General features: G+C 40.8%; 1 protein-coding gene across 1 annotated transcript in view; it reads left to right on the forward strand.

Annotated features, from left to right (window-relative positions):
* Nucleotides 1-18,755, forward strand: part of LOC124743682 — a 125,439-nt gene that overhangs the window by 62,323 nt on the left and 44,361 nt on the right. The window contains exons 4-5 of the mRNA XM_047248858.1: nucleotides 8,851-8,978; nucleotides 10,447-10,622. Of these exons, the coding sequence (XP_047104814.1) occupies nucleotides 8,851-8,978; nucleotides 10,447-10,622 (304 nt within the window). The remainder of the gene's footprint in view (nucleotides 1-8,850; nucleotides 8,979-10,446; nucleotides 10,623-18,755) is intronic.

Raw genomic sequence — 18,755 nt, forward strand, 5'->3', positions numbered from 1 at the left:
AAACATTATGAGTGATAAATAAAAATAATGAAAACACTTGCGAAATGATCCCAGTTGGAAAAAGAACGTAAAAAAGAAGAGAATGAGACAAATTGTAAATGTTGATGTGTTGTTGTTGTTGTGGTCTTCAGTCCAGAGACTGGTTTGATGCAGTTCTCCATGCTACCCTATCCTGCACAAGCTTCTTCATCTCCAAGTAGCTACTGCAACCTACATCCTTCAGAATCTGCTTACTGTACTTACCTCTTGGTCTCCCTCTACGATTTTTACCCTCCACCCTGCCCTCCAATACTAACTTGGTGATCCCTTGATGCCTCAGAACGTGTTCTACCAACCGATCCCTTCTTCTAGTCAACTTGCTCCACAAACTCCTCTTCTCGCCACTTCTGTTCAGTACATGATCATTAGTTACATGATCTATCCATCTAGTTTTCAGCATTATTTTGTACCACCATTTCAAAAGCCTCTTCTTGTCTAAAACATTTATCGTCCATTCTTCACTTCCATACATGGTTACACTCTGTACAAATACTTCCAGAAAAGACTTCCTGACGCTTAAATCAATGCTCGATGTTAACAAATTTCTCTTCTTCAGGAACGCATTCCTGGCCATTGTCAGTCTACATTTTATATACTTTCTATATCGACCATCATCAAATATTTCGCTAATAAAATAGCAACTCATCTATTACTTTAAGCCTCTCATTTACTAATCTAATTCCCTCAGCATCGCCTGATTTAATTATGCATTCCATTATCCTCGTTTTGCTTTTGTAGATGTTCATCTTATATCGTCCTTTCAAGACACTGTCCATTGTATTCAACTGCTCTTCCTGGTCTTCTGCTGTCTCTGACAGAATTACAATGTCATTGGCAATCATCAACCGTTTTATTTCTTCTCCATGGATTTTAATTGGTACTCCAAAGTTTTCTTTTGTTTCCTTTACTGCTTGCTCAATATACAGATTGAATAACAAAGGGGATAGGCTACAACCGTGTCTCACTCCCTTCCCAACCACTGCCTCCCTTTCATGTCCCTCGACTCTTATAACTACCATCTGGTTTTTGTACAAATTGTAAATAGCCTTTCGTTCCATGTATTTGGCCCCTGCCATCTTCAGAATTTGAAAGAGAGTATACCACCCACATTGTCAAAAGTCTTCCCTGTGCCTACAAATGCTAAAAAAGAAGGTTTGCCTTTCCTTAATCTATTTTCTAAGATAAGTCATAGGGTCAGTATTGCCTCACGTGATCTTCCCCAACGCTGGCTTCTACCAGTTTTTCCATTCGTCTGTAAAGAATTCGTGTTAGTATTTTGCAGCTGTGACTTGTTAAACTGATAGTTCGATGATTTTCACACTTGTCAACACCTGCTTTCTTTGGGATTGGAATTATTATATTTTTCTTGAAGTCTGAGGGTATTTCACCTGTCCGATACATCTTGCTCACCAGCTAGTAGAGTTTTGTCAGGGCCAGCTCTCCTAAGGCTTTCAGGAGTTAATGGAATGCTGTCTACTGCCAGGACCTTGTTTCGACTTATATCTTCTAGTGTCCTGTCAAATTCTTCACTCAGTATCAGGTCTCCCACTTCATCTTCACCTACGTCCTCTTCCATTTCCATAACATTGCCCTCCAGTACACCACACTTATATAGAGCCTCTATATACTCCTTCCATCTTTCTGCTTTCCCTGCTTTGCTTATAAGAGGTTTTCCACCTGAGCTCTTGGTTTTCATACAAGTGGTACTCTTTTCTCCAAAGGTCTCTTTAATTTTCCTTTAGGCAGCATCTATCTTATCCCTAGCAATATATGCCTCTGCATCCTTACAATTGTCCTCTAGTCATCCCTGCTTTGCCATTTTGCACTTCCCTTTGATCTCATTTTTGAGACGTTTGTATTCCTTATCGGCTGCTTCATTTACTGCATTTTCTCCTTTCATCAGTTAAAATCGATATCTCATCTGTTACCCAAGGATGTCTACTAGCCCTCGTCTTTTTACCTATCTCATCTTCTGCTGCCTACACTATTTCTTCTCTCAGAGCTACCCATTTTTTCTTGTACTGTATTTCTTTCCCCCATTCTTGTCAATCGTTCCCTAATGCTGTCTCTGAAACTCTCTACAACCTCTGGTTCTTTCAATTTATCCAGGTACCAACCTCTTAAATTTCCACCTTTTTGCTGTTTCTTCAGTTTTAATCTATAGTGCATAACTCATAGATTGTGGTCAGAGTCCACATCTGCCTCTGGAAATGTCTTACAATTAAAAACCTGGTTACTAAATCTCTCTCTTACCATTGTATAATCTATCTGAAATCCTCCAGTGTCTCCAGGCCTCTCCCACGTGTACAACCTTCTTTCATGATTCTTGAACCAAGTGTTAGCCATGATCAAGTCATACTCTGTGCAAAATTCTACCAGGCGCCTTCCTCTTTCATTCCTTCACCGTATTCCAAATTGACTTACAATATTTTTCCTTCTCTTCCTTTTCCTACTATCTAATTCTAGTCTCCCACGACTATTAAATTTTCGTGTCCCCTCACTATCTGAATGATATCTTTTACGTCATCATACATCTCTTCAATCTCTTCGTCATCTGCGGAGCTAGTTGGTATATAAACTTGTACTACTGTCGTAGGCATGGGCTTCGTGTCTATCTTGGCTACAATAATGCGTTCACTATGTTGTTCATAATAGGTTGACTGCACTCCTATTTTTTATACATTATTATTAAACCTAGTCATTACACGTATTTTATTGTATTTATAATCCTGTGTCCACCTGACCAAAAGTTCCTCCTACCACCGAACTTCACTAATTCCCACTTTATCTAACTTCAACCCATCCATTTCCCTCTTTAAATTTTATAACGTGCCTGCTCGATTAAGGGATCTGACATTCCATACTCCGATCCACAGAACGCATTTTCTTTCTTCTCATAACGACATCCTACTTAGTAGTCCCCGCCTGGAGATCCAAATGGGGGACTATTTTACCTCTGTAATATTTTATCCAAGAGGTCGCCACCATCATTTAACCATACAGGAAAGCTGCATTCACAAGGGAAAAATTACAGCTGTAGTTTTCCCTTGCTTTCAGCCGTTCGCAGTACCAGAACAGCAAGGCCATTTTCAGTAATGTTACAAGGCCAAATCAGTCAATCATCCAGACTGTTGCCCCTCCAACTACTTAATCTGTTTGATCCCAAGAAGGTTTTCCATTCAAATGTCTTACGAATTCCTATTTAAATCGAGTGAGGATAAACCATAAATACCACTTTCATGATTTTAACAACATATTTAGTGTAAAAAAATTGACGTTCCCAAAATGGAACAGCGTGAACGGGAGGGTGCAGGTACCATGCATGGTAATACTGTGAGAAACGAATGTAAATTTTTCATATTTACGTTTATTTTTCTCACTACATAGTTGATACAGCTCATTTACAGATTATCCAAAATGTGGATGTGTAACCAAATAAGGCATAAACAAAATTAAACTGTGATTTACTGAGTTCAGTTTCAACTTTAGTTTGTATGAAAGTGCTCAAAACAATTTGCATGCAAAGGAATTTTACATTTCTTACATTGTTTTGCTGTGTTCTTCTTGCACTGGCCACATCTTAGTTGTTTGCCTAATGGTACAATCAGATGATCTTGTCCATCATAGTGTACATCATTGAGCACCCTTTTATGTAAGGCTTTTGGATTTAGTACTGGATGGGCAGATGATTGTCATGAGCTGTACTTTTGAAAGTAGCTGTTGACCACATACCTTCTGAAGCCAAGAAGATTGAGTGGATTGCCCTTATACTGTATTGTTTGTCTATACAACAACCAAGCATTGTATGTTGATGCAGTTAGCAGAAAAGCAAGAAGTTGGTAGCACCATTTCTTTGTTCTGAAATTAATCCTTTAGTTTACAATATTTTCATTAAGTCTGTCCACTTGTCCCATGTAAGTGTTGTAGTTACCACCTGCAGCAGGAGTAATTATATCAATAAAGTTTTTCTCACTCCTACTGTATCATTTGGATTGTCCAGTTGGTTGAACTCCAGTTCTGTTTGACATGATGATAACAATACTGTTGTCATGGTAGCGAATCAGATTATTATCGGTTACTTGGTCATATGTTCTCCCTGGAGCGTTTTTCATTTTATGAAGTTCTTGCAGAGAAGCTCCCTCTGTTCTACTTGAGCGAATTGTTCCTGTTCCAGTGCAGCCCTTTCCTTTTAGTGCATACAAAAGTGGCAAGGAAGTATAGAGGTTATAAAAAAAGAAATCATATGTCTGTTCATTCTCAAATGGAAGTTTTGATACTAGGACTAACAGAACTGAACCACATACAACAAGCTCAGGTCTTGTGTTTCCTGTTGCAACACCCTGGTATGGTTCTGCTTGAACTAGGTACCCTAGTCTTGTATGAAGACAATAAATATTATAACCAAACCTAATCGGTTTACCTGCTATTTCTTACTTTGTTCCATGTCTACCATAATACAGAATCATAGCCTCATTAATACATAGCAGTCTTTCGTTATTGAAAGCTCTTAGCCACCTACTATACAAGAGCTTCCAAAGGGCTCTCAATTTTGAAAATCTGTCATATTTGGATAAGCTGTTGTTATCGCAGACATGTATGCATTTCACAATTTTGTCAAATCTTCCCCTTGTCATTGCTTTTGACACAGATAGATTATGGCAATCCTCGTTCATTTCTCAGTACATTCTAAAGGTAAAGGGTTGTAACCTGTCAGAAGAAATATGGCCAGTAATACTCTTATTTCTACACTTGACACACTGAATGATGTATCTCCCTGCTGATGAACGTAAATATTTGGGTAATGGGCTAGCATGTCAACAATAGTGTCATCATAAAACAGTTCAAGTAGCTGTACTGGTGACATTTCTTCCATCAAAAATTCTGTAAGTGTCCATGTCTTCATCTGCACTTCATTTATGTCATTCTGAGCCATCTCATATCAGCCCTCTTTCTTCTGCCAGTAACAGGAATAGTATTTGATGTAGAACTTTAGGGGCTGAGAACATTATCAACATGGGCAGCACCAGAAGCTGAACATGATGGCTCATTAGGCTCCCTATGACCCACCTGTAAAATAAAACATCAACTTTCTAGAAACTATAAATAATATTTAAAGTTACAGATAAATAATGTAAAAGATTGTAATAAGTGTATTTACTAATCAAAATCTTCAATTCATAGTACTGTCTAGCATTTACTTATTGGGTAACAATGTCCCATTCACAATACTTCGTAAGTTTTGCTTCTGCAACAGATTCTAGCTTTTTGCCACTATGATTTATATCAATTTCACACTCGTCACCTGAATCTTCATCTGAGCACCATGGGTCATCAGGGGGATTTATGTACAAGTCTGCATCACAAAAATCAGTATCCTATTCCAATAATGCTATAATTTCATCGGCAGTCAACCTAAAATGCAAGTGTTTTACTGTTATTTCAATGCAACCACTCAATCCTACTGTTCCAAAAATGTAACACTCAGCTGTAATGCATTATAACCCATTGTTGAGAACAGATATGAACAAATAAAACACACACAGACTATCATTATTGTATTTATACGCCATATTTAGAAAATATAATGTCGTTATCCACTGTCAAATATAGTAAAACTTATTTGCCCTTTCCTTGTAGCCATTTTTCCATAAACAGCAATTACTACAGCACTAACACTGTTTCTACACAGATGCTAGCAGCGCAGCTGGCAGTTTTGTGTAAAAGCAAGGAGCATGTAGAAGGCCAGCAGTGTAACAAACTTACCAGAAACTAAAATCACTGTACACAAAAAAATTACAAATTTTTGTTCCAGAAATGGAACAGTGGGATAAAATGGGTTAATATGCTGGTGCCCCTCTTCAGGAGGGGCCTCTCAGCAGATACCCCTCCGTTGTGGTTGCACCTATGGTGCGGCTATCTGTATGGCTGAGGCACACAAGCCTCCCCACCAACGGCAGCACTTGACGCCTGTAGCTTCACCGTTACACTGCACAGCATGTTATCACCGTACAGAAGTTTTCTGAAAGTCCATGACACCACTTGTAGACGTTTCCTTGTTAGCTGACAAAGAAAGAATGACGTCGTTGAACGAATATTTCCAAACTCTAACGAATTACACATATCGAAAGCTCTTATGCAGTGATTAGTAATGGTTTGTAGGACTGACTAACGTGTCAGTAAGAAAATTCTCTTATATTATTCAATAAAAAGAAAATATTTCGAGCTGTGTTGGTATGACTACGTGGGACGAATGATGAGGGTAGATGAACGTGAAACTGATTGGTTTTGCTGAAAGCTTTTTCGAAGGGGTGGCAAGGAGGCACCCAGCTGAATTCCATGCAACAATCATTTACAACCTGATGTTTGTATAATAATAATGTTGTAGTTAGTGCTTGTGTCAAAAGCAATTGCTATGAAGAGTGTTACAAGCAACTGATTGCTACTTCCTTTCCTGAAAGACAAGGGAGTGACTACTAAGCTTGTAGGAATTTATTTTTAAAGTGACTGAAAGACAGCGTACTGAAAATTACATTTGTACATATTATCATTCCTTGAATGTTCCCTAGAAGAAAGTTTATAATAAACTAGCGCTTTACATATCGCAGCTTCGTCCGGCTAACACAGAAAAAATATATTCTTGTAAAATAACAGGTTTTCAGCGATCTCCATGCTTTTAAAGCATAGGTCTGTACTTGAAACTATGAAGTACATTGCATTTTCTGACGGGTTATTTTCACTTTCTTAAGCTGGTTTTAATAATGAAACTAATACAGTATTTAAAAATGCGGTCTCCACCTCTTACTGTTTTACTCGACCGACTGAGACGAAATCGTGGATGAACGAATCTTTTATTTGCTTTCAGAATGGTTTCCACGTTGGTTTAGGAGGTAATACACTTTACTCATACGCACAGCCTCAAAAGTGCATATGTTAATATCATATATGTTTTTATACTAGATAATAGCAAAACAAGTTTTAATCTGGGCTTAAATTGGAGAGCTGTAGAAATTTAAAAAGCTACTGAAATAAAGTGACGGGAAAAAAAATTTCAACACAAAAAATTAATTAATGTAGACTTACTAAATTTCGGGAATACAAAAGTCTAGGCACCATATTTAGATGATTAGCGCTGGTAGATCTCAGCTTAATGTAAGCAGGGCGAAAGCCATTCCAAATGTGAAATGCTTGTACATTAATAAACGTGTAACTCCCGAAATTTAGAATGCAGGCATGCAAACGAGCATCCGTTGTGTCGTACAGGTGCCACGTTTCAGTTTGTCGGATGGAGTTCCGTGCCTATTGCACATGGTCACTCAATGCAGGGACGGTTAAAGCTTGGTGTGGATGACACTGGAATCGTCTTCTGATGACGTGTTATACGCGCTCGATCGGAAATGTGATGGTCGAACAGCCCAAGGCAACATGTCGACTGTAGAGCATGTTGGGGTCACTACAGCGAGCGATATCCTGTTGGAAAACACTCCTTAGGATGCTGTTCGTGAATGTCGGTTCAACAGGTCGAGTCATCAGACTGACGTACAAATTTGCGTCAGAGGGATGCGATAACCACGAGGGTGTTCCTGCTACTATACGAAATCGCACCTCCTACCATAACTCCAGATGTAGGCTGAATGTGTCTAGCACACAGACAAGCTGGCTGCAGGCCTCTGGGCTTCTCCTAACTGACACATGGCCGTCACTGGCACCGCGGCAGAACCAACTCTTATCAGAAAACACGACAGATCTCCACCCTGCCCCCAGCGAGCTCTCTCTTGACAGCACTGAAGTCGCAAATGGCGGTGGTTTGGGGTGAGGAGAATGCACAGTACAGGGAGTTTTGCTCGGAGCTGTCCTTGAAGTAACCAATTTGTAACAGTTCATTATGTTACTGTTGTTCCAACTGCTGCTCACATTCCTTCAGCCATCTGCTGAACACAATGGTTTTCCCTCTCCATAGAGCCACGTGGTCGTCTGGAGCCCAGTCCTCTCGAGACCGTGCATTCTCGTGCCCACCGTGGCCAGCAGTCATGTACAGTGGCTACCTACCTACCTGTCAAGTCTTTCTGCAATATCACAAAGGAACATCCAGGTTCCCATAGCCCTATTACAAACGCTGTGAGGTGTTGATAATAGCGTGTCTGTCGCCTTAAAGATATTCTTGACTAACGTCAATGTGCCACATCCAGTATCAAAGGTAACTGACCATCATAACAGTTACAGTGTGTGTTTAAATAAATGTAATTTGTATCGTCATACGCGACTGGCGCGAAATGGCATAGGCGTCATCATTAAGATGTACAAATACTCCTACTTTCGTTTATGTCACACAGTTCTTTCTTGGCGTTGCGTTTTTTTTCCGTCAGTTTATGTGGTCTGAGACCTTACCAATCCTCCAAAAAATGATTTTAGCTCCTAGTTTTTGTACTTACTTCAAGGAGATCTCCCATTTAGAGTCTTTTGTGATGTAACCCTATCTATTTGGTCCCCCTCCCCCCCCCCCCCACCCCCTATCCCCCCCTGTAATTTAGTGCTGGTGACGCCAGTGTTCAAAATGCTAAAAGTAAGCTTACATAGAGATGGCATTTCCATCTACATACGTTACAGGCGCAGATATACTACTCGTGTATCGCTTTGGTTCGAAAGAGGTGTCTATACTGTAGTGTGACTGTAGTCTGACAGTGTATACATATTTAGTAAATTTTACTTTCATACCCTCTTTATCCTTGTGAATGCAGAAAGTGAATGTTGTGCTCGCATAGAAATCTGATTCACTGACCTCTTCACCACTTTGTCGTCTGTCTTCTTGTCCAGAATTCCAGGCCGAGATACCGGTCTTCCTGGAGCACCTCTCTGACTACTGGCGGGACTCGGCGCAGCTGCTCTCACTGGGTGTCAAACATTTCTCTCAGCTGCTCGTCCCCCTCGCTTTCGAGCAAATGGTAAGTGGAGATTCTTTTCGTGTTTTATGTTATATGTACGCGGGATGAGAAAGTGATACACACAGCCACGATTACGTGGTCAGTCCTCTTAGTCTGTTTACTGGCTTACGTGGCTCACACTGTCGCTATTTCCGCCGCTCTGACTGCAATGTTAACTCACTGCAAGAGATCGGACCCCCTCTACCTTGTGCGGTTATTAGGCAAAGCAAGCACAGTGGGAACGGTTAAGGATAGCCAAGAAAATCATCCGTACCTTTCTCGTTCGTAGTTTCTCGTAACTTCCTAAACCAGCAGGAAAACTTCCTGTCAGATCTTACAGTACAAGCCCAAGCCTGATGGCTACGTATTTCTTAGGCAATGGTCCAGATGTAACTAAACCGTCCTTTATCTCACTATCTGAGAATCTGCTTATTTGGAGTCTATTACTCTGTAGGTAATACGCGGGAGAGGCGGGTCAGGGATTACGGTCTGCTATAAAGATCACCTTGCGTAATAGAATTTGACAGCCTATGTTGATTTTTTAAAGGCTTCATCGTTCAGAAATAACTTGGAGAATGTCTATCCACATATGAAGAATTTAATGGGCGCAAACTTAAGCTTATGCACCGTGGACATCATGACCAACCACTACCTACCTCACACTCCAGTATTCCTGCTCCTTCTGCGAAATTACCCTGAGGTGACAAGGCACGGGGTAACGATGTGCTCACTTACTGACGGTGGTAATGTCGCGTGCACAAGGCGTGGAAGGGCAGAGCATTGGCGCAGCTGCCGACTGCACTCAGGTGATTCATGTCTGGCGTGGTTATGATCGTACCACGGCAGTTAACAGGCTTTGTGCGCGGAGTAGTAGTTGGAGCTAGATGCACGGGCAATTCCATTTCGGGAATCGTCAGAGAATTCAGTATCCTGCTGCCTACAGTATAAAGACTGTGCCGAGAATAGCAAATTTCAGGGATTTCCTCTCACCACGGACAATGCAGTGGCTGACACCCTTCAGTTGATGATCGAGAGCAGCGGCGTTTGACTACAGCTGTCACTGCTAACAGACAACCAGCACTGCGTGAAATAACGGCAGAAATCAGTGCGGGGCGTATGACGAACGTATCCATTAGATCCATTTATAATCTGTTTAGGGAAAGTTTATCTATAACTACCCATACACATCCATAGCTAGTGTGTGTTAACGTCGAATGTAGGTGGTGGTCACATTAATTCGACTCCATTGTGTACAAATAAATGCAACTCTCTGAACTGACTTTGTAGCTTGAGAATCGTGTGTTTGATAAGACATCAACACAACCCACTTTGCATTAATGTTATAATATGTTGTACAAAACTGAATATTTAGTCATAAGCTGGCATTAACTTAAGCATTATGCAATAGTCGCACCTACACGTGTAACTTAAAGTTGGCTGCTAATTGTGAATGTTGTAAGTAATTTGAACCACCTTCTGTGTGTCTCAGGGTATCCACTCAAATGATCTGCAACGCCATGAATGGATTAACAGCATGAAACATCTGAGAGACATGCTGCACACGAAATTAAGCGGCTGGGTTCATGATGTGCAATCCGTCAGCGAGCAGATGGCGTACTACAAAGTGGAAGAACACAAGAACAGGCCTGGGACTTACATACTTAGGTAAAAGCGAGTATACTTTGTAACTTTTGTCGAACTCATTACGATTCATGAATTTTTATTCCATTCCTTCCCCTCGTACGTATTTTTTACAGTTACGTAAACAGCTGCGATAATTTAATTCAGGACTGAGCAGAAAATGTGACTACTGGACAATAGTCAAATACCGTTGCTGCCAGATACTACATAAGTTTACATAATTTATGGAAACGGTGAGAACCTCTGAAAATTTGTGGTACTTGACACATAAACCTAGTATAGAGGTCAAACAGGGCTAAAACAATTTGTCTAATCGAGGAAAGTCATGCTAATAACGTGTATTTCCACGTCTAGCCTAGATGATGGCACCAATTAGGGAAGGAAGAGCGTACAAAAGTTATATTAATCTAAGGGCTAACCAGCGATAACGATTAAACAAAAGATGAAGAGGTGTCGATAGGAGGGTGTGGGGTGGTAATTGGTCATAGTTTTCATGTCTTACACTGTGACGTGCGGTTTTAAATCCGCTCATAGCACAGTGCATAAATACTGGAAGATAGAAGTGAGAGGTACAACGTATATGCCTCTCCACCACTGGGCATGTGGGGTCAGGGAGTGGCCAGCTTGGGATTGTCGAGGATGGTGAGTGTGTCTTGGAGGTGCAGGGCGAAAAGTTTTACTATACTTGCGACGACCCCTTTGCGTGCGGGGTGGCAAAAGGCCAATGATGTTTGTGGCATTCGACTCCTCACATATTGTCTATCGTGCAACCACAATATTGACTGCCAATGGCAACAGGGGTGGGACTGGAGGTCTCCAGCTGCGAGCACAACATGAGGCTATGGAACATAACTGAACTGCTTAGTCAACGAGTAACTCGCAATAGTGTTACAATGCTAGTGGTGCTGATATGAAGCAGAGCAATGGCAACAATAAAGAAACAAACATTGCAATATATCTACAACAACACTTCACGAAGTTGATGATTCGTCAGAAAGAAACACAGGGATTTTTGCAGAGTGAGAAAGAAGTGGCAGATGAAATATTAAGACTTCTGCAAGATGATTCAGTGGGATGTGTGGCATTGTATATGTTTGACTGTACAGATGGTATAAATAACGAGCGGAATGATGATAATATGTGCATAACAAGTGAAACTGATACTGAAACGAGTCCCAGCTATGTAGTTCATCACACTTGTAGGGCAGGGAGCCAGAAATCTCGGCTCCATTGAAACGTAGTAAAGACCAATCGTTGTCCAAGGAGCTGGTATTAAACATAATAACATACATGGAAGATCATCCGCAGGATAGGAATAACGCAACTGTGAATAGATTTCGAATAATTCCACAGCAGTATGACAGTGTTCTGCATAAGAAAAAGGACAAATATTCAGGGTAGAACAAGAAGGACTTTTTACAAAAACTGATCTCCGCGCGTTTCAAGGTTTCTTGATAAAATTTATGGGATGTCCATGATAGTTACCTACTACGTTATGCACATCAAATTGTGTGTGACGTAGATTACAGTGATTTCAAGGGAAGTAGTAGACGGTAGCATAACTTGAAACAGTGCTATAGAATTGGAAGACATAAGATAACGACATTTCAAACGAAGTGTCCACTTGATATGCACAGCAAAATACGGAATCGACCCGAAAATTTGTAGATGATTATTCTATCCTTCAGTAAGGAATTTGTTTGAAGAAGAAATGCATTTAAAAGGTATCCAGGAAATTAGAGGTACTAAGAGAGTTGTGTCAAAGTCGAGTAAAATCAATGCCTCAATACATTAGTATACAATTATACCGATTGTTTAACTTGATGGTAAATCGGCTATAAAGTTATTTATTGTGCTGCGACAAGCTGAAGGTGCTCTGCTCCCTACGACTCTTTCTCGTGTGTGTGATCTTGCAAGGGCAGTAGGATATATTTATGTCACAGAAAGCAAGAATGGAATAGCGGCGTAAGAAAACAACAGCAATGGTAAGAGCAGTGGTTTGGGCCAATCGCTGGTCCATTTAACTTGCTTTTGCTTGATTCCTCGTCTCCAGATAAAAATCATGCTCCTTTAGAGCAAACTATTCCTCCCAAAAAATGTGTGACATTGCATTTCACACCACCTGGAGCCACTGCGTAAATTCGACCTCTGGATGTCTGCTTTTTGCACGTCTATAAACCATATTATAGCACTTTCTGGAGCTATGTCTTCAAAGATATCAGTTTCACAATAAGCTCTTCGGCGTGCTGTTCTGCATTAGGCTGGATGAATCACATTCCACCTGTTTTCACCACCCTATTACACCAATATGATTCTGTATGCTTTCTTTAAGAGTGAATATGCAGTTGGACGTCCTTTTCGGCTTGTAACCCCAAAGAAGTTCGCCTTGGATCTTGATGGTTGGCACCTCTTTGACGACTATGACGCACTATTTTTCATTTGGTGTTCATAGTGCAATTTCATGGTTTGCTTTTAACATGTCTTGAATATCGACGATGTCTGTCTGTGAAGTATAATGCATATGTGCCATTAGAAGTATGATCTGTGCACCTCCTGGACACATTTTCTGTCACCATCCTGATGCATATGGTGAGTCATTTGCAGCTAATGTTCTTCCTGTCAGAATTGTTAACACAACGCTTTCAAATTAGCTTTACTAAAGACTGAAGTTGCGATCTTGGACTCAAGAGGGTCCTTGTTAGACTGTCAGTCAGGGGTTGATTATTGAGAAAGAGAGGGTAATGTTGAGTGGATCATGGCTGGTAAGTCAATAGAAAGCTTGCCAGTACTTGAGTTTATAGTTGGTATACTCAGAGCTTGTCTGTCGTCAGTTCAGGCGTCTTTTTGTATGAAGTATATTGCTGTGGCATCTCTCTAATTCCTAGTGGCGAGTTAGTGTGTTCAAGACATTGGTGAGGAAGAAGGAACAGTAGTACCCATGAGATTCTTTGAATATTTCAAGAGGTCAAGGAGAATTTAAATGGGACTGATAGCTGGGATGAGTGTGTGTGTATGTGTGTGTGTGTGTGTGTGTGTGTGTGTGTGTGTGTGTGTGTGTGATAGTGACTTTCGTTGAAATTTGCTGCAGGAAGGAATTTGTATCGGATATACCTTCAGGATATGGAGAGTGACAAGGTATTTTCTGATTTGAGTCTGTACAAGCTTCCAGTAAACGTCCTAGATTTTATAGTACTATTCTAGAATTATTTTACGTGGGTTATTGTGGGTTGGATATGAGATGGAGTGAGAATAAGGGTTGACTTTTGCATGAACTCGTGATCACTTTCAATCAGATGAAGGATATGTGCAGTTATGCGTCTGAGGAGGTAGACAGACGAATCATTTCAGTGATAGGGGAGTTGAGACATGAAAGGAAGTAGATCATTTGCCCTCAGCTACGTTCAACATGGTAACTGCTGTGGATATACAGGTCCACAACGATAATGTAGGTGTCGAAGGGTTAATCAAAGTGAGCAAGGAAATAGTGTACGACAACTCAGAAAGATATGGGTGGTGACTGTTAGGTAGGGTAGATCACATAACTAAAGACGAGGTACTGAACAGAAGTGGGGAGAAGAGGAGACTGTGGCACGACTAGAAGAAGGGATCGATTGGCAGGACATGTTCTGAGGCACAAAGGGATCACCAATTTAGTACTGGAAGGAAGCGTGATGGATAAAAATCATAGAGGGAGACTAAGGGATGAATTCAGCAAGCAGATTCAGAGCGGTGTAGGTTGCAGTCGTTACTCGGGCATGAAGAGGCTTGCAAAGGATAGAATAACATGGAGAGATGCGTCAAACCAGTCTTCAGACTGAAGACCACAGCAACACCAACATGGGGAATGAGTCCTCCTACCCAATATCCTCTTACTAACTTGGGAGGTGGCGAGGCTTACCTGAACACCTACAAAATGAATTCGTTTTAAACAAGTGCCAGTTGTTTATATTACTGGATATTCTCTCACTTCCTTCCCCTTCACGTATCTTATTAATCTGTAGTCCACTGCAAGGTGTTAACGCTATTTAGTGTTCTGTTACTTTCGACTCCTTTATACACTTTAATGACCGGAACTGCCTGCTCCAGCTGGTTTCCTCCCAAGTCCTACTTTTTTGACTTATTAACGCAAATATCTACTATCCTTATAGTGTTATTCACTTACCTGTTCTTTGCCTTTTACCTTCTAATCCTTATTCTTTCACGTTTATTTCTGTATACTCATCAAACTTTAGTGTCAATTACGTCTCCATAGGGGAGTAGTGATTTTTTAGGTGCTGTGTCGTTGATACTACAGGATATATTTTGCGTGTTTCTGAGTACATCTTATCCACCCATGTGACTTTATATTTTCACATATATGCACCTGTCAAAGACTATCGTGTCACTTGATCTATTTTATGTTCATGATTTCTATGACTTCCATTTGTTTAGCATTTTTGTTATTAGGTATAGTTAAAAGAATTTAGGTTTATGCTTTAAAGATTGACACGATATTTGAAGAATGCATTGCCATACAAAAAACCTAAATGGAGAGATTACCAAACATGACCTTGAGCCCTTATGCTCCTTATCCGCATGTTCTGTATAGCTGCACAGCGCAGAGATTTTGTTTAATGCTGAGACTCAATCTATTACTCCATAATTGAGTGTCACACTTACTTCTACTTCAGTCCCATTAGATCCACGATTAAAGAGTACTCTTGATAGGAGAGTTGGCAGTAGTGCAGAATTGTGATATAAACTAGATAGCACCACCGTAGCTATGGGCCCTATAATGGTGAATTTCATAGCTGCAGAACAGTTGTGCGTCCCCTGAGGTTGCTTAGTATAGACTACAGGGATCGGTTTAAATTTTGTACTCATCACTAGTTTCTAATAAATACTTTTTCTCGTCAAATGTATCCATTTTCTCTTCATCAAGTATCAGATCGCTGTAGCTTCGACTTTACTTTTGTTTCTCGTTTGTTATTTCTTTATAATCTGATTTATACTTCTCCCTTCTCTCATAAATATCATTTTCTGAATTGCAAATGTTTAGCGACTTATCTTTCAGTGGATTCATTCTTGGCTTGTTGAAATATACCTCTTTTGCAACACAGTCACATGAGACAATACTAGTGTCCTCCCTGTCTTTAGCAGACTCCTTTATTCAATCCCCATACACGTATTTACGATGTCTATGTTCTCTTCACATGGGTGATTGGTTTCGTTTCCATATGCGTTAAACCATACTATTTTCTTGGGCCGTTTCTGTTTTACTCCCCTTGGTACCTTCAAGAATTTTACTTTGTGCAATCCCTTTGTCGTTAATGTACATGATCGGACTTCATACGAACCTGATACGTTACCCATCACCCTCCTGTCTCCATTTGTATTTCCATGTGGTGTGACGTGTGTAATTTTTGACTGAGTCAGATAAATTTAATTTCCGGTAATTGTACGTTATTCCATAAGTGCACAATGCTTCGCTTTTCAGGGTGCCTTAGATAGCTACCTAACGATGGCTGGCGAAAATAGCTATCAAATCCATATCTCTATTTCACCGCAATCTTAGATCAAAAGACAGTTCACCTGCAACCTCATTACATTTGATTTTAAATAGATCTCTTATACTAGAAAGAGATTTGCATACACTTTATCCAGTGAATCACTGCTGCTTATGTTAAATGTGACAATTCTCGTTTTTCATTTGTTTTTTAATTAACTGAATGTCATTAACTTCTAAAGCCACCAGTTTTTGGTCATTTCCTATGAAATGCTGATGCAGTGTCTACAAGACAAACTGAAATTTCTAAGTGAACTTCATTCGGTAATGACACCACATTAGATTTAAACAAGCTATTGTAGGCTTGTATGCCTCAAACACACTCTAATCTTACATAATATTTCGGGCATGTTGCACTGTCCTACTGGATTTGTCCAAGTCTGTCAGAATGCACAATGGGCATGAATGGACACAGGTGAACAGACAAGCTACTTATGTATGTGTCACCTGTCAGAGTCGTATCTAGACTCATCAGGGATCCCACATCACTCCAACTGCACATGCCCCACACCATTACAGAGCCCCCACCAGCTTGAACAGCCCTTGCTGTCATACAGGGTCCATGGATTCATTAGGTTGTCTCAGTAGTTCCTTTCACGTTACATACATTTTTTTTAAAATCGAAATTTTCTGCCTACGTTCAATAGAGTATTCCCTCTTTAATCTACATTCACTTTAATCGACATTTACTAGCAAGAAGAACAACGAGTACTACAGCAGCGACTCCCACGCCGCCTTGGTGCATGCTAACAGCTACTGCCATGCACCACCGCCACTCCTTCAGTAATGGTTATTCTTCCTATCTTACTGGCCCTGCTAATTCATACCGATAAAACGTATGTCTCAACAGGTGCCCTAATGGGCGCATAAAACCCCTATTCTAAAATTGTTTTGAATGTAAAGGAAAATAAACAGACCTTTGGTGAAGTCACTGGGCATCTCATGATTGACATGACGATCAGCTACTTTGCTCCTCTCCTAAATGGATACTGTTACTGCCGCCTTACCCCAAAATATTCCATGCATTATGTGTATAATTTGAAGGGTGTGTTGATAAGGGTAAATGTTTGCATTGGAATTTGTACTCTGAAGAGACTAAAGTCATGGGATACCTAGTAATATCGTATCAGGTCTCCATTTGCCTGAAGTAGTGCAGCAGCTACATGTGGCATTGATTCATTGGAAATCCCCTGCAGAAATATTGAATCATGCTGCCTCTGTAACCATCCATAATAGCAAAAGTGTTTCCAGTGCACGATTTTGTGCAAAAACTGACCTCACAATTATGTTAAATTAGTGTTCCATGGCACTCATGTCCTTGATTGTCCAGAATGTCCTTTGAACCAGTTGCAAATAATTATTACCTCATGACATGAGTAGTGGGACAATGGGGGTGTGGGGCCATTTTGTTACTGCAGGTTGCTTCCATCAGGGGCAGGTATGCACTCAGAGGCAATCCTATTGTTCTCCTTTGATTGACGCATACTTAACCCACTGTCCCATTGAGCGGTTTTCCAAGTCACTGCAGATAACTTATTGTCCCCCCCCCCTCCCACTCCAACTCCCCTGCCCCTTTCACTGCTACAGGTACACTTTGAAGTCTGAATTACTGGAATAGAAACTGTCACTACTATTTCACATGATGACACAAGTACAATTAGAGCTATGATGTCACAGACACACTGATTGACCTCCCATCGCAAATCCAAGATGGCTGCCGTGATGGCGCAAGTATCGTTACCCAAAATGGTCGTTGTGGGAAATTCAAAAAGAGCCATACCCCTCACAGATGGCAAATTCAAATTTTGTCAGTTTTTCGCGAGGGTAATGCTCACCTAGATTTAGAATGAGTTTTTGTGAGTGCCATACCCACCTAGACTTTGAAGGAATTAGTTAAAGCCTCCACCACGATCTTCAACTGACCACCACATCCTTGGTGGTCTAATGTGTTCTAACGTGCACTAACGTGTACTAACGTGCACAGTGCATAGCGTCATCTGAGATGGCGGCTGTGACATCAGTTGATGATGCAAGTGCCACACCCCACTGGCGGGATGTTGAAATTTCGGTGGGAAGATAGGTCAACTGGGCTACCTCCCCTAACATAACCCCCCTCCCCTCACTCCAGGCCGGCCGCGGTGGCCGTGCGATTCTGGCACTGCAGTCCGGAACTGCGGGACTGCTACGGTCGCAGGTTCGAATCCTGCCTCGGGCATGGATGTGTGTGCTGTCCTTAGGTTAGTTAGGTTTAAGTAGTTCTTAGTCTAGAGGACTGATGACCTTAGATGTTAAGTCGATCTGTCACTAACTCTGTAAACAGCACTCCTGTCGGGCAAATATGTACACTGGGAATGCAGTATCACTAACTTAGTTATGACGCTGAAGTCTATATTTTACACCCAATATGCGGCAGGAGGATGGAGTACATCACATAAATCAAAGTTCATTTACTGGGATGTGTCACGTCTCATCACACATGAGATGGAAGTCCTCTGATGACAGACAGGTTTACTGTTAACGATCGGAAATGTTATGCTGCTGCTTGAATGTGAAGGTACCATGGCTTATGTTCTGACATATGTTTGTGGGACGTAATCAAACTACTATTCACG

The sequence above is a fragment of the Schistocerca piceifrons genome, unplaced genomic scaffold (assembly GCF_021461385.2).
Source record: "Schistocerca piceifrons isolate TAMUIC-IGC-003096 unplaced genomic scaffold, iqSchPice1.1 HiC_scaffold_2510, whole genome shotgun sequence".
Lineage (NCBI taxonomy): Eukaryota > Metazoa > Arthropoda > Insecta > Orthoptera > Acrididae > Schistocerca > Schistocerca piceifrons.